The sequence below is a fragment of the Bombus bifarius genome, unplaced genomic scaffold (assembly GCF_011952205.1).
Source record: "Bombus bifarius isolate JDL3187 unplaced genomic scaffold, Bbif_JDL3187 scf7180000009111, whole genome shotgun sequence".
Taxonomy (NCBI): domain Eukaryota; kingdom Metazoa; phylum Arthropoda; class Insecta; order Hymenoptera; family Apidae; genus Bombus; species Bombus bifarius.
In genome coordinates, this window is record NW_022884904.1 from 493,016 (window position 1) to 507,850 (window position 14,835).

The window sequence follows — 14,835 nt, forward strand, 5'->3', positions numbered from 1 at the left end:
ATCATTGATAAGCGGTTCTCTGGCTTTCGTAACGTTTACCCCCATTGGGCCATCTCTCTTTCTCCCTGTAGCTTCGCTGTGCCCATTTCTCTGTTCCATTTGTCAGGTCGTACGCGCAGCGTTCAACGCCATCGTTTCCCTTCATCCCCCTTCGTCCTTTTGTCTGCGCGTGCTTTGGCCAGCCCCCGTTTTTCCGATTTGCAACGAACGAACTGTGTGTTCCTCGTAATTGGCCCGCGAACGAGCCATCGCGCGTTAAATCATGCACCAGGCGATAGGGTGCTTTTGAATTTTTGTCAAACCTGCGGTATACGCCAGATCGGATGGAACGTTGGATCGAGGGTGAGGGCTTTTTTTATGAAGGGTTTGTTAAAATGTTTTACGACTGTTTTACGTAACGCTAGTAGAACTCCCCTACGTATATACATATACACACGTTACATATATATTCGCAAAAGCAAGGTTAAGGAGAAGAAAGTCTAATCGCGATATTTTGATCGTATATTACAGACACTAGTTACTCCGCGTATCATCCAGCCTTGCACGGAGTCGGCGAGGATTCTTTCGTGAGACGAAAGCAAAGAAGGAACAGAACCACGTTCACTCTTCAACAACTAGAGGAACTGGAGTCAGCGTTTGCGCAGACACATTATCCGGATGTCTTCACGAGAGAGGATCTGGCGATGAAGATTAACCTCACCGAGGCCAGGGTTCAGGTTAGTACGATGAAACGAATGAATACGAAGCGAAAGTTGCGACTCTCGTGACAAACAGATTTGGACAAGTTTAGTGGATGCGTTAAAGAAGAAACAGATACGGTGTGTAAGTAGTGTAGCGAACGAATAATTTTCAGTTAGAAAGATAGAAGAAATACGATGAAAAGGAGAATCTGAAAAATTTAATATTCAAATTGGAAAATTTTGGAAACTAAGCCCGTATACCGAATAAATTGAAATGTTCGTATCTCGTTTTGTTAAAAGCATTTGACATATATTTCGGGCACGCGAGTCTCTAATGATTTTGAGTGGCACGTTTTTTTCGCTTTTAGTCCAAGAAATCAATTTCAAACGGTGTCAAATGGATAAATGGAACAGCGACGAGCGAAATAAAATAAGGCGAAAATGTCGCTTGACGAGCGGATTTGTAATCGATTGACCTTTAATTTATCAAAATATACAATCATATGCTAACGCGAATGCACTTTAATAAATGCGTTCAATTTCGCCCGCTTCATACGACAAATTTAATGTTCCTATAATAATTTTGAATATATTTGCCGATTTCTGAGAAAAGAGAAAGTGCATAAAGCGTAATCGGATAAAGTAAATACTCTACGTATGCTACGTAATGCTACGTAGTAATGCTACGTCAAATTTGGAATCACGAACAACGATTATATCTTGCAAAAGTGTAGAAAGATACGAGAAAGCAGAGATCTACCGCAAATCTGTTCACGGTAAACCACGATATATTTCACGCATTCCCTGTCGGAGATTCTAAAGCAAACGGTCAAGCGAGACACAATGTGATCGATTGTTTCGATGCGCGACGGTGGATCACACAGTGTAAGAGAAAGGGCGCAAGATGTAGGGTAGTTTTAGGGTACACCCATCTCCCATGGGAGGTGCTGACACCCTCGACCTGACGTAATCTTCTGACAGAGTAAGCCGGTAATCTCCGGGATTACTTTGTACTCTTGGCTACGTCCTCCTGCCCATATTTACTCGCACCGGCGTAATTCGCGCTACACAGAATCCCGGCAGTAATAGCGATTCCCTGCTGAAATCCTGTTGGAACATCTGCAGGATATCCGATCGGTGATGTCAGATTTTTAATTCGACCCCCCCCCCTCCTCTTTTTACGTATTAACATCCTCATGATTCTGTCAAGAATCTTTTCCTTCGTAGCCACCCAAAAGTGTATAACGTTTCAATTCATATAACAAGTCGCGCAACCAATATCGTTCAGTATACTGTTCAATTTGATATTAAAATCTTCCATCTCCTATTCGATTGCATTGGGAAATGCATTCGATTTAATTTTTGCTAGGCCGATAAGGCTTTGTACGAGATACATGGTTAATCGATGCAATTATACTCTTGGAATAGTGGTTTTTAATATAAACAGGATTTGGGGGGAGCGAAACATCGAGCGATAAAGATTAAACGAAGCAACGAGAAGCAAAGACGATGGGATTTTAACGTCGAATGTAATCTGATGAAGAATTAATAAATAAGAGCAGCAGAATCGCAATTCACCGGATTGATACCGCACGAAGAAGAAATAATCCCAAGAGTCTGCGCATTTTCATATCTCGTCCCGATATTGCGCTCTGAATCGTAATTCACAAGGTTTACGAACGAATTTATATCGGTCCAGATTTTCAGCTTGCGTTAAACACGGTTGAACGATAAACGTTTTTCTTCGTAATTGAGACGATTTGTTGAAATAGGAGGGATAACTACAAATCCAAATCTACAACGATCCTACGTCGTTCAGGGAGAATGAGTGACAAACAAGAAAGCTAGGAAAAGAAAAAGAATGTGGGGGGAGAGAGAGAGAGAGAGAGAGAGAGAGAGATAGCAGAGAGTCTAGTAAAAGAATCCTTCAGCGTGGTGTGTCCAGCAGAGGGGCACGGTATTATCCCGCTGCATTGTTCGGATTATAAGACGAGAAGGCCATGGTAGGCAGTGGTGTACACAATGGCAGGAAGGTAGGGACAGGACGGCTATGACGCAATTACGGCGCAGACTCATTGTTTCATTAGGGAAGACAAAGGGAATCTGAAATAATGGACAAATAGGCGCGTTTATGCAACGCCGGTCCTCTTCTCCTACTCCAATTAGAACCCCGTGCGGGGTAGAACGAGCGCGGGGGTGGCTGAACCATCGTCAGTGGATCGTCCGAGGTAGTTACCAACCTCTGACGTTTGTTCGTCGCCCCGTGTATCGTGCGCAACAATTATGCTACACGCACACCGCCGCTGCAGGGAAAGAAAACCGAGCATGCGCTACGAACGAGAGGCCACCACTGTCAACGTTACATAGTCGCGTGCTCTTTGGCCCGGTTGAATTTCAAAGCGTGCAACGCGAATTACGGCGCTACGAGACGCGAGCCGACACACCTAACTATGCGCGACTGTGTACGTCGCTCGTCCACGATGAATTTTACACTCGTGGAAAATGGGAAGAACGATGATCGTCTTATAGCTGTATAATTCGATCTGTATGCAATGGAAGTTGGATAATCGAGTCGTCCGGTTAAATTGAACGATTCCTTGGAGAACAGTGGGACGATACCGTAGAAAAATTCAGATATAGAAAATTCAGATATAAAAAAAGAACGTCAAAAAATATCCGGAAAGATTTATTTATCATTATTATTTCATAAAAGTGATAACGCTACAAGATTACGCATTTCAACAGTTTTAAAACACCGTTATCCTGTTTGAGAAAAAGGAAGGGGCCAAATGTAAAGAATAATTAAAAGCAGATTTGCAAAGCAAGTGGCAAAAAGATTAAGCGCATTTGACTTTGGTCAGACCGGAACAATGCTACTGCTGACGTGTTTGGATTAAAAGCAATAAAAAAGGGGGAGGGGGTGCGATTAAAAAATAAAGAAGAACAAAGGGATAACGGGAGAAGGAACGTATGAAATACACGGGGGTGAAGAACGGCGATGCCTTTTGCCATTGGATTACATACCGTGCTAATGCGCTTATAAATTTGCAAGCAAAAATGTACCTTTCGTTTTTTTAATGAAAACATAATAGAGATGTAAGAGGCTTTGGCACGCGAGTTTCGCATACATTCACCAAGATCGCGTGTAATTGATTTGCGAAACAGACGATTATTTCGTTCAATTTTTCCAAATTAAATGACGATTTAAACGTAACCTTTTCATACACATTACGAAGAACAGTAACCAGTTTACTTTAGCTTTGCAAGATATCATGGAAACGATCGGCCACCACCGTTAAAGCACGTTTCGTCGATCCATATCGATCTATCACACTTTTCTGTAAGAAGCGTTGAAAGATTAAATGCGTTTATTTCATGGAGGGAAACGAGTCGACGCCATTACCGACGTCTTTCGGATTAAATCCGTATTGAAAAAAAGAGGACATGCGCGAAGCGAGAGAAGAGGGAAAGAAAACGGGAACGATCCGGTGGAAAGACAAAGAAGGAGAGATTGGCAGTCCCGACGGAACCGCGGCTTTGTTCCCAGCTATTACTCGCCCCCGCAACCCTGAGGATATTATTATATCTTTCCCCGTCAGCCGGTATCCACCGTCCTCGTTTCCCGTGTACGAATTCGAAGGCAACGCGAAGCTGGCTCATCGTATTTATTTTATTAAACCATTTTCCAAGCTTCCTCTCGCCGTAAAACTTTCGCTCCAGGACAAAAGATAATCATTCGCCGGTACTCTCGACCGATCTCTAATAACGCGTTTTGTCTTTTAGAAGCAAGTCGGAGGAAGAATTACGTTTGCGCCGATATAATTGACTTGCCGGAACTTTATTTTATTATCGATTCCAATCCGTTAATGAGTTCTCGTTACTTTTGCGCCGTGATTCTTCGAAACTTTCTTCGATCCGCTTAACTCTCGTCGAAGATTTTCGTGCGAAATAACGGATGGGTTTTTTCAGTAATTTGCGATGATATTTCACCGATTCTGCAACGTCTAAGAAGGCGAACCGACTAATCAAACGATATAGATTAATATACGATCGTTCTCCGATCCTACAAATTTTCCCAAAAGTGACGTTTCGATCATCGTAACTCTAATGTCTGTTTGGCAATGTGTAAAGCCTGTTAGCAGCGTGCTAGGTATCTTAAACTTGCACGTTGTCCCAACCGTAAGAGCTTCAGAAAGTTCAAAGTAGGAACTCGTTCTGGAAGAAATTGGTGTTAGGGTGCAATCGGAAAGCAACGACACACGGAGTGAACGAGAGCACGAGGCGGCGGAGGACCGCCGGGTATAATAAAGTCTATTTCAGTTGGTATTATGTCAAGTTAGGCTCGTTAGCGGAACTCGAGCTTTTTAAAAAACACTCGGCCGCTGTGGTTGCTGTCGGCTCGTTGAACATGCACGCGGGCAAGAGGCCCAACACCCCCTCTGGTCCAGCCGCGAATGCCATCCCTCTACATGCAATTATCCTTCCATATCCGCACACCAGGTGTAGCCCTATAAAGCAGCTTAAGTGCCGCCTTCAGCGCCGTTCCTCATCGTACTCTCGTTTGCTTTTTATCTTTCTTTCTATATTTTTCTTTTTTACACTGTATCGTACACCTTTTACTCTATTTACACCTTCGTCGTAATCAATCGCAGAGGAGTAGATTAGCCGAAGTGTCCTCTTCTTCTTTTTTTTTTTTTTTTTTTTTGGATCGATCGTTCGATCTCGATGTGGAATATTTGTGGGTTAAAATCATTACAAAAAGTTGCTGGATAGTATCCGTTAAAACATCTTCGCTCGTTTGCTTAATCATCGTCTAATCAAAAAATATTGGAAATTATTCCAGGTATGGTTTCAAAATCGTAGAGCAAAGTGGAGAAAAAGCGAACGTTTGAAGGAGGAACAGAGAAAAAGGGAAGGTAACGGGGGAGGTGGTGCATTGGAAACGACAGGCCTGGCACCGCCAACGTCTTCGTCGGCAGGTCCAAGTCCCACAGGACACGACCCTGAAGGTACGATCGTGAATAAAAACACGGCAACTTCAAACGTATTACTATTAATATCGATGTAATAAATTTCGCGTTCTTCTTTCGAAGAGAGACAATTTTAGTAATTGCAGAAATGAAAAATTCGAGATCTGTCGTTTCGACGAGTTTCTTCTAGCGTTTAAGAAGCAAAACTAGCATCGTTCAGAATTGGTATTTTCTGCTAAAAAAGGAACAACAAGCAGCAGCGCCCCCGACGCGGAGGACGCCGGCCCAGATGGAGCTGGCGGATCGAGGAGTCCCAGCACGACTTCCGCGTCGGTCAGTCCGCGGCCTCAGCAGAGTCAGCCGTCCTTGGGTGGCGTCTCGACGCCACCGCCAACCCCCATAAGGGCGCCGCCGCCACCACCTAGCACCATGGGAGGTCTCGGCCCACCCGGCGAGAGGTGAGCTTTTAGCTTCGTTTGTATTTACGTCTTTAGGAAATATCTTCTTTCTTCATCCGCCCCCGCACACCCCCGCCCCGTTTTCCCCTCGTCTGAAACTCAGTCGTGGTTCCACGCTGCAAGCACCGCTGAACACGTCGACCGGATGCTTGATACGCGCCATTAAACCACTCCTCGTCGCTTCCTACCCGACCCCCTTTCAGCCCCCCAACCCTCATGCTGCGCCACGTTTTCGTCCCAGTATGCTCGCTGCCATTCGTATAATCGCGATAATTGTCGCCTCGTTAAATCGCTACGGGACCCCGAGACGAGCGCGCAAACGCGTACAACCGAACGAGTTGCATACGCGCGATTTAGGAGCTGACCGTTCCCTGCTGCGATGTTTTACGATTCTTCGGCATGGTAGGTGTGACTTATTTGAGTTTAAAACATCGTAGACGAAGATCGCACAGAGTTGTCGACTGGGAATTAGGTTGAGATTTATAGAGAATATGAAAGATCGGCAGCGACGAGCGCGAGTAAAGGAATTGGGTTTAATACCGTTACGTTCTTTAGCTGCGTTGTTTGAGAAAAATAAGAGCAATTGGAAATAAGGAAAAGTTTGAAGGAAGTAGATAATGTGGAGAAATGGGTCGTTCTGTCGAGGATAGAGGGATTCCAAAGAAATTCCCGTAGAAGAGTGAAATTTAAACCTACTTCTTACCCGACACATATTCAACGAAAAAAATTCACGTACACCAAGCTGGAATATGAAAATAGATTTTCAACTGTGTTCCACCATTCTACTGACAAAAGAGATGTTATATTTATGAATTATGTAACGACGAAGCAAACGAAAAACCCCACGGGTTTAAAATATTCTTCTACACCGTTCTAAAAATAACAATGTCATAAACATAGGCATTTCGTGATACGTTGCGTGTTTCATAGCGTGCATTAACGTAAATATTTCTTTGTATTATCATCGTTGAATTAATGATTCTTCGATCGAATTAATATTGCAACGATACTATTCCGAGAAAATCATGTTATTGGAAAGCGGAGGATAAGCCATTATAGCAATGGCATTAATGTCAGTATCAATAATAGCGTTTGTGATTAATATTACTAATATATTAAATGTTTGCCGTTAATATCAATATTCATATATCCATCTCATTCATTTTCGACGAAGCTTTTCCTCGAATAAAACTTCCAAATTCGGAATACTATTGATACAATAGTGTACTAGATTAAGAAATCCAAGCGATAATGTTTCGAAAGCGAGAGATCCATTTTCACGTTCTTCGACAAAGAATTACTGCTTCTTACGCAAGACAGATATGCAAAAATCAGCATTTACACGGTCGTTCTAAAACGGGAAAGCCAAGAAAATAAATCCAAGAAACCATAACCGATTCCTGCGGATCTTGCATGCACACAGCCACGTATATACGTGTATATAGGGCTGAAAGCTTGAGCGAAAGAAACACGATTCGCCGATTTCCTCCCGACGACGGTAAGTATTCGACGGTGGCTCTTTATAATCCCAGACAAAGCTCCCCTCTCGCATCGACGGGAATGGTAAGAACAATACCCGAAACGTAGACACACGGAATACACTGGTAGCGGGATGACTCGAGTCAAGATGGTGGAACAGACCGCGGATGGAAACAGCAAGGGGATTCGGAGGGGGAGGGTTGAAACGGTAGGAAGATACTCCTTCGCCGTCTCCGCAGTTGTAATTTATTTAAAACCGCTCGCCGTAAATATATCCTCATCATTTATTCAGCGGCTCGGCAGCTTCTCGACTGCAGGGGTGTACGCTTTACTGCGTTCTTCCTTACCTACCAACCAGCCCAAGAACACCGAGAGACTGTTCCATGTGCAGTCGATTCTCGCGGAATAGGGGCGGATCCGGCACGGAAGGGTGACTCGTTCGAAACAGGCTATCTCTCTCTCTCTCTCGTCCTTCTTTTAGCCCGCGTCTCTCTTGTTTTACAGTAACGCTCTTAGGAACGTGGGATTTAAATTACTTGCCGAGAACAAAATCTTGAGTGAAATTGGTCTCCACTCCGGCACCTGTATCGATCCTCGTCTATTCGATGCATTCCGATATCCGCCTTGATATTTGGTGGAAACATATGGTAAAGAAAGATTCTGAATGTTAACGTCGAAGATGACAGTTGTAACGAGTTTGACGATTGTCAAGCTGTCGATCTAGTCGATTCGCTGCTCGAATTGTTCGTCTCTTGGACGCGGTATCTTTATTTGCAACCGGTTAATTACCCAGAGTTCAAACCGCGACAAACAGCGATCAGCAATTGTGCGTTTCTCCCGTAAGAGGATCTCGCGCTTGAAACACGCACGCGGAGTAATCGTAGAAGCTGCGCGAGTATGCACAGACCATGTAGATATCCCGATTAGACGCGTAGAGACCAAGAAACAAAGTGCGTGTACGCAAGGAAGGGAAGCGAGCGAGCGTAAGTAACGTAAGTGCACGCTAGGCTACGCGGCTAATTGCCGCCAATTATCGCGCTTACCGCGGTTCAAGCTTTCCTCTCTGCGCCTCTACGGTCGCTTTCGCCTCCTTCGCCACCCTCCGTTACTATCCCGTTGCGGTTTCTTACTCCTATCATCTTCCACCAACCAAAATCCACTACTAGCCCTAGCGCACACACTCTCAGTTTCGCTTCAATTTTTGAACGATGATCCGTGTATCGTCGTTTATCCTTTATTCTGTCCTTTGCCTGTCCACTTTCCAAGCAGAATAGACAGGTACGACGTCCGACGCTTACAGAAAATTCTACGTCAACGCCTTCATGGGCGCAATTCAAATTTTTGTGGAAAAGCAGAAATTTCGACGTTTGTGCTATGAGTGGTATGGATCATACCGATTTGATCTACCTATTTTATATTTTATCTAGTTAACTTTTAATAAAATTTCATCTTTTAACCCGTAAAAGGTAATAGAAACAAATTAAATTCAATGCAATTTACTGCATTTTAGCATATATCTAAATTTTTATATTATTTTCCATTATTTATTATTCATTAGCCTCAAATGCTTTTTTCTTCGTTATTTATCTTCGCAAAATTATTTATCCTCCTCCCACAACCCTCTACCTCGACTTTAACTCTCCTTAACTTTCCCTTTTTTTCTACAGATTCCGCCGTCTATTTGTACACGTTTACCCATCATCGTATCTCTCTGTTTACCATTTTCGCTTCGTCTCCGTTCGCCTAATTAAACATCTCTCTCGTTCCGCCTTGAAGACTCATCGTATCCGTGTTTCCGTCACTCTTGAGTTCCGTCTCGAGCTTCACCTCAGGCACGTTACATTAATTAAACAATATTTGCGATTAATATTTGAGATAATCATCAGCGCCTCGAAGCAGCCTCCGCCGGCTGTTGGAGGATGCGGAATATCGCGCGTGCTAATCGGGTTAGCGCTTTCGTGAGCCCTTCTGCTTTCCTCTTCCACCCTTGCTTCTCTCTCACCCCTCCCACTAACTTCCACAACTTTGAAGTCGTATCTCGTTTTTCTAATCATTCTCCGTTGCAATCTCCACTCGCTCGATAAAATGTTATACATCAAAAAATTCCATTTTTCGATAACCATGTTCCCGATAAAAATTTTGCTCGATCGCTTCTTATTCCCTCGATAGACCGATAACGATTAATCAACATTGTTCCCTAATTAAAATTCTAGCGGCCCAGGGTTGGCGGCGGGTTTCAGGCCAGTCGAACCACCCACGTCTCTGTTCTTCTCTCCGCACTTGGCAGCGCAATTTTCTCCGCCACTCTTTGGTAACAAGGTGGTCAGTAGCGCGCCAACATCGCTAACCTCGACGACTCCGTCGCTCTGGACCTCGAGCGATCATCGACCTGGAAGCTTGCAGGACATGTTGTCCTGGTCTCCGGCCGGATGGCCAGGTTCCCTGTGTGGCTGCTGCAAGCCCGGAACCGGGGATCTCCACAGGAACAGCAGCCTGGCCGAGTTAAGAAGAAAAGCTCAGGAGCACTCGACCGCTTCCGCGCTTCTCGGTGGGCTGGCCGGTTTTCCTGGAGGTTTGCCGTTGCCGTTGCCTCTGCCATTGTTGCCGCCGTTGTTGGGGCTGTCCAGGAGGCCTGAACACCATCATCATCATCTGCCGAGCATGGTGCACCAGATACAGCCGACCACAAAAGAGGATCCCTAGGATCGCGTGCAGCGCTCGCCTGACGGGCTCGTCGCCCCTTGACACTGGGCATGGCATGTATTTGTTTCAAGACGTTGGTTCATTTTTCTCCTATTCTTTCACGGTTTCGCTTCGGTTTCGTTTAAGAATGACGATATTAGGGGAACGGTTTGCGAATTTCTCAAGAAAAGGTCTCGAGGTTTGAAAACTGATGATTTCTTGCGTGGGATTGCGGATCTGTTCGTTTAATGGGAAATTTATTCGTTTCGATGTAAACGTCGTTCCTTTAGAAAGTTACTTGGTGTTCGATCAAACGATGGAAACAAGCCGATAATCAAACGACTTTAAACAACAGAATGATCTGTTTGAAGCGAAATTTGCCGAAACTAGATTAAACGAAAGTACAATGAAAGCCGAAGCTTTCGAAACTTCTTTTACCTCGTTTCTCGTTTAGTTATAGAAAAGATTGAAAGATATAATTCTAATGTAACTAATTAAAATTTACGTCCACGATAACGAAAAATCAAACTAGGATACTAGGACACGATCATTAGACGATTTATACGTTCTTTCGAATATAATTTTTCGTCCATTGTCTCGCGTGAACGCAGTTTTGCCTTAACGAAAGTCTAAGTTCGCGTGACAAATTTTACTTTTATCGAAATCGAAAAACGCTCGTGAAAACTTTTACGGCCATCTGTAGATAATTCACAAATTGCAGTGGACTGTCGCCAATAAATAGACTATGAACGATTAATTGATCACCAACGCTGTACGACCGAGTACTCGTTTTTCTGGTTCAAATATGAGAACGGATCGTCGATCGCAAAGGACCAACACGTGCCTGATGCGCTCTATACTTAATTGTCTGACAGGCGAAATCAAATGTTTCGATCTGCGCAGGAACGTTCGAATATCCGTTATCCATCATTTTTTAACTAATTTCATTTGTAAACGAAATGGATATCCGTATTACTGTGATGACAAAGAAATTCTGTAGTTGCAAAGCAAGTAGAAAACATAGATATTTAATATCGTTATAGACGTAACATTTCGGTGGAATTTGTAATCGACGAATCAGAATTCACGATTTCATGAAACCAGATATCGTTGCTTATAAACTCAATTGAAAAGTTAATTATCGGTCAAACCGGCGATTTTATTTTACGTATAATATTTTTTTAAGGATTTTCTAACTCCTTTTCCGTTCCTAATATATATTAGAAAAAAGTGTGCTTCTCTCGACTTTAAGAGGAGGAAACACGAATTAATTTGTATTCCGTGATAGGATAATTTCTATTATCACCCTTAAATCGAATCTATGACAATTTTCTTGAATTATATGATTACTCTATCGCATTATTCAAATAATACGGATATCCGTATTATCCGAGTAACACGGATATCCGCTTTACTCGCGCGACACAAGCACGCGCCTCGGATAATGTTTCTATCACTTAACAAGAAACGAAAAGAGAAAAAAAGAAAGCCGAGAAGAAACTAGCTCCGCCTCGTTCCTCGATCTATTCGAAGATAATCGAATGCACAGATACGAGGATGTCCGTCACCTTAAATAACATAGTGTCCGGAACACTTTGAATCTGTTCGTCAGAGAGAATTAATTTTTCAGGTAATGCAAACTGTGAAAGTTTCAGCCGTTTTCCCAATCCTTTTATTATCCAAGAAGAAAGATGAAATCTTTAATCTTTGCTCTAATTACGGAATTCTTTGCATTATAAAAAGGGATAACGATATTGGATCAAGTAATAGATTGAATAACGAAGTATTTGAAGAGTGAAAAACAATTTCAATCTGTTTTTGTAATAAAATAAAATGGATAAAAATTATAAGTTGACCGTTTTCGTCACTTTGGTAATTCGAATGTTAAAAGGAAAGTCGAAAATTTCCGGTTATTGCAGATCGAATTAAGGCTGACGAGCATCGTCCAAAATCACGTTATGATTTTAAAAAATGGGCACGTTAACCACGAGTCGACGGCTATTCGTACATGCCTTAAAATAATTTCCATCGACGTAATGATGTAATTTTAGAAAAGTCAAGGGAGTGAAATCGCTGTACGAGTGCTATCCATCGTAGAGATACGAGCCAATGGTGTGTATATATGCACGGGAAATAACGATATAAGAGACGACAGTCCCCTAAACAGTCACGTGCTATGTTCATTTTAATCGTCTCTACGATTCGTGCTCGTGATTAGTTAAGAATCGTTTCGATTGCGTTACAGTACGATCAACGTTCGTTCTTTTGGATTACGAAGGCGTGGTATAACGACATAACGACGAAAGACACGTAGATACTAGTAGAGACCTGTATATTAAATCCCGGTGAATTGTCAGTGCTAATCAAGGATAATCTAATAAACAATATGTTACAAACTAGCAACTATCATGTAGCTTGAACTGAATTATAGTGAATTATTCGAATAAACATGTTCTCTCGTGATAAAACGTGTGTTTAATAAAGACAAAATAAATGAATAAATAAATTGTCCTGTCCCGTGGCAATCTGTTTTCCAGAATCTTCTAAATTTCTCCCAACTTTACTTTAACATAGAGTATTCTGTTCGTATCGCTTATACCTTTCGCCGTTCCTATTTCCTTTTGCTTTTGTTTCTCACAGGGACATACCAAAATTCGCTATATTAAGAATAAGAAAGATATGAAAATTTATCGATATTAGTCTTCGAAAGAAACGGTTATTGCGTTTCGATGGAAAATTCCATTTATAAATGACGATCAATGAAGATTCTTAGAAGCTTTATAATCCGTTCGATCGAACGAACTAAAATTTTCACGATCTAGTCGACGTGGTACGCTGCGAAGGATCAGGTGTTCACTTAAGGGATCCCAGAATCAACTCGGTACTGAGTGATCAAAGGCTATAGTGAACCTATCAGAGAGATTTACTGGAGTACTAACATCTAATAGCAATTGAGCGTTGAATTACACGCGGTGTACAAAGGAAGGGATTGATCGACAACATGCATCTGCCGATGTATTCGTAATCAGTTTGAAACAGGGTAAGTTAGACGTTCAACTTGATCCTCGGCATACAGACGAGTTTCTTACTCGAATAAAATTACCTACGATATGGACTTTCGCTCTCGACGATGAAATATATTACAAAGAGACGATGTTTCAAGTACGTCGAAAAGAAATTGAACAAAATTGAAGATTTCACAGTTACGTGTTTGATTAGAATCGCAGCGTAAAAAAAATTTGGAAACGTCGTATTTAGAAAATATGCATGCTCGTGGTCGATAAAAATTCTCCTCTCCGTAGGCAACGAGATAACGAAATAAACGTACCGATGATCGATTGTGATCGAATTAATCGATCCACTCGAGAACCGCTAAACACCGGTTTCATACTACACCGTTTCGTAGAAAAATGAAGGCAACGCGAATAATTCCGTTAGCGGGGTAAACTGATCCCTGGAAGAGGAGCCCTGCCGCAAACAACGGCATTCCGATGCGCTGTATCGGGTCTTAGATCGAACAATTTCCCAGCTCGAAACCACGTTGACCCGCCGATTCTCCGAACGGGGGTTTTTTTAAACAAAGCACGCCTCTAAAAACCGAGACGAAGTGCCATGACGCGAGACACAGTGGGGAGGGGGAGGTGAAAGGATAAAAGAGGAGGACCGGTTCGAGAGAAATACCGCCGGAGAGGATGAGGAAGGGGTTGTTGGCAATCAATGCTCCTCATAAGAAAAGCTCACCCTCTCTTATGGGATCAACCCTCCCCTAGCGAGGTCCGCACCGAAAGAAAGGAGAAGAGGGGCAGAAAACGAGGACGGAGACGTCCTACGTGGCATAGAAAAAGAGGAACCGAACGGAATCTATTTCAGGTAAAACGAGAGAAACTAACGCGATAGAGGGAGGGAGAGAAAAGAGACAGACAGCCGGACAGAGAGAAGAAACGAAGGAACAAGGCGAAAGAGGGGAAGTTCTGTCCAGAACGGAAAGAGACGCGCAAAGAGGAATTGCCGCGAGAGGGACGAAGATGGTTACCGTTCGCGGGACGAGGACAGAGAGGATAGCCAGAGGGAGAGGGATAAAACGATACGAGGGGGTTGTTCCTGGCTCGACCAACCAGAGACAAGACGCCATTGATCGGCACGTGGCTCGGGGGTTGGTTCAACGGATTCCGGCAGGGTGGAGGATAGTAACTTCTGCTTCTGCTCGTAACCGTGGCGTGGTGGTGGCAGCGACTCGCAAGAAAGTGGAGGTGGAGAAGAGGTCGTTGCCGATGGTGGGAGTACAGACGTATTCTGCACACTCCGTTACACTTACTGGTAAACCGTATTAATCAACGACATCATGGTTTATCCCCCATTCCTCCCCACTCTTTGGCATCCATCTACCTCAAGCTACTCTATCCTCCGGCTCCGCGGGCTCCATCGCGATCTATGTAGGAAAACGTGTGCACCGACGTTGCCTTACTCCAGCACCCGCTCCGCCGGATACGGATGCGGTGGATGAACGGGGTGGGTGACTGGAGGGCGCGGAGCTGGAAGACTGATAGCGGACCGAGCCAGGGAACA

At 43.4% G+C, this 14,835-nt stretch overlaps 1 protein-coding gene across 1 annotated transcript in view; it reads left to right on the forward strand.

Annotated features, from left to right (window-relative positions):
- LOC117213488 (paired mesoderm homeobox protein 2B) overlaps nt 1-10,841 on the forward strand; it is a 37,206-nt gene extending 26,365 nt beyond the window's left edge. Inside the window, exons 3-6 of the mRNA XM_033458866.1 lie at nt 511-716; nt 5,524-5,689; nt 5,895-6,108; nt 9,801-10,841. Of these exons, the coding sequence (XP_033314757.1) occupies nt 511-716; nt 5,524-5,689; nt 5,895-6,108; nt 9,801-10,290 (1,076 nt within the window). The 3' untranslated portion in view covers nt 10,291-10,841. The remainder of the gene's footprint in view (nt 1-510; nt 717-5,523; nt 5,690-5,894; nt 6,109-9,800) is intronic.
- The last annotated feature ends 3,994 nt before the right edge of the window (nt 10,842-14,835 follow it).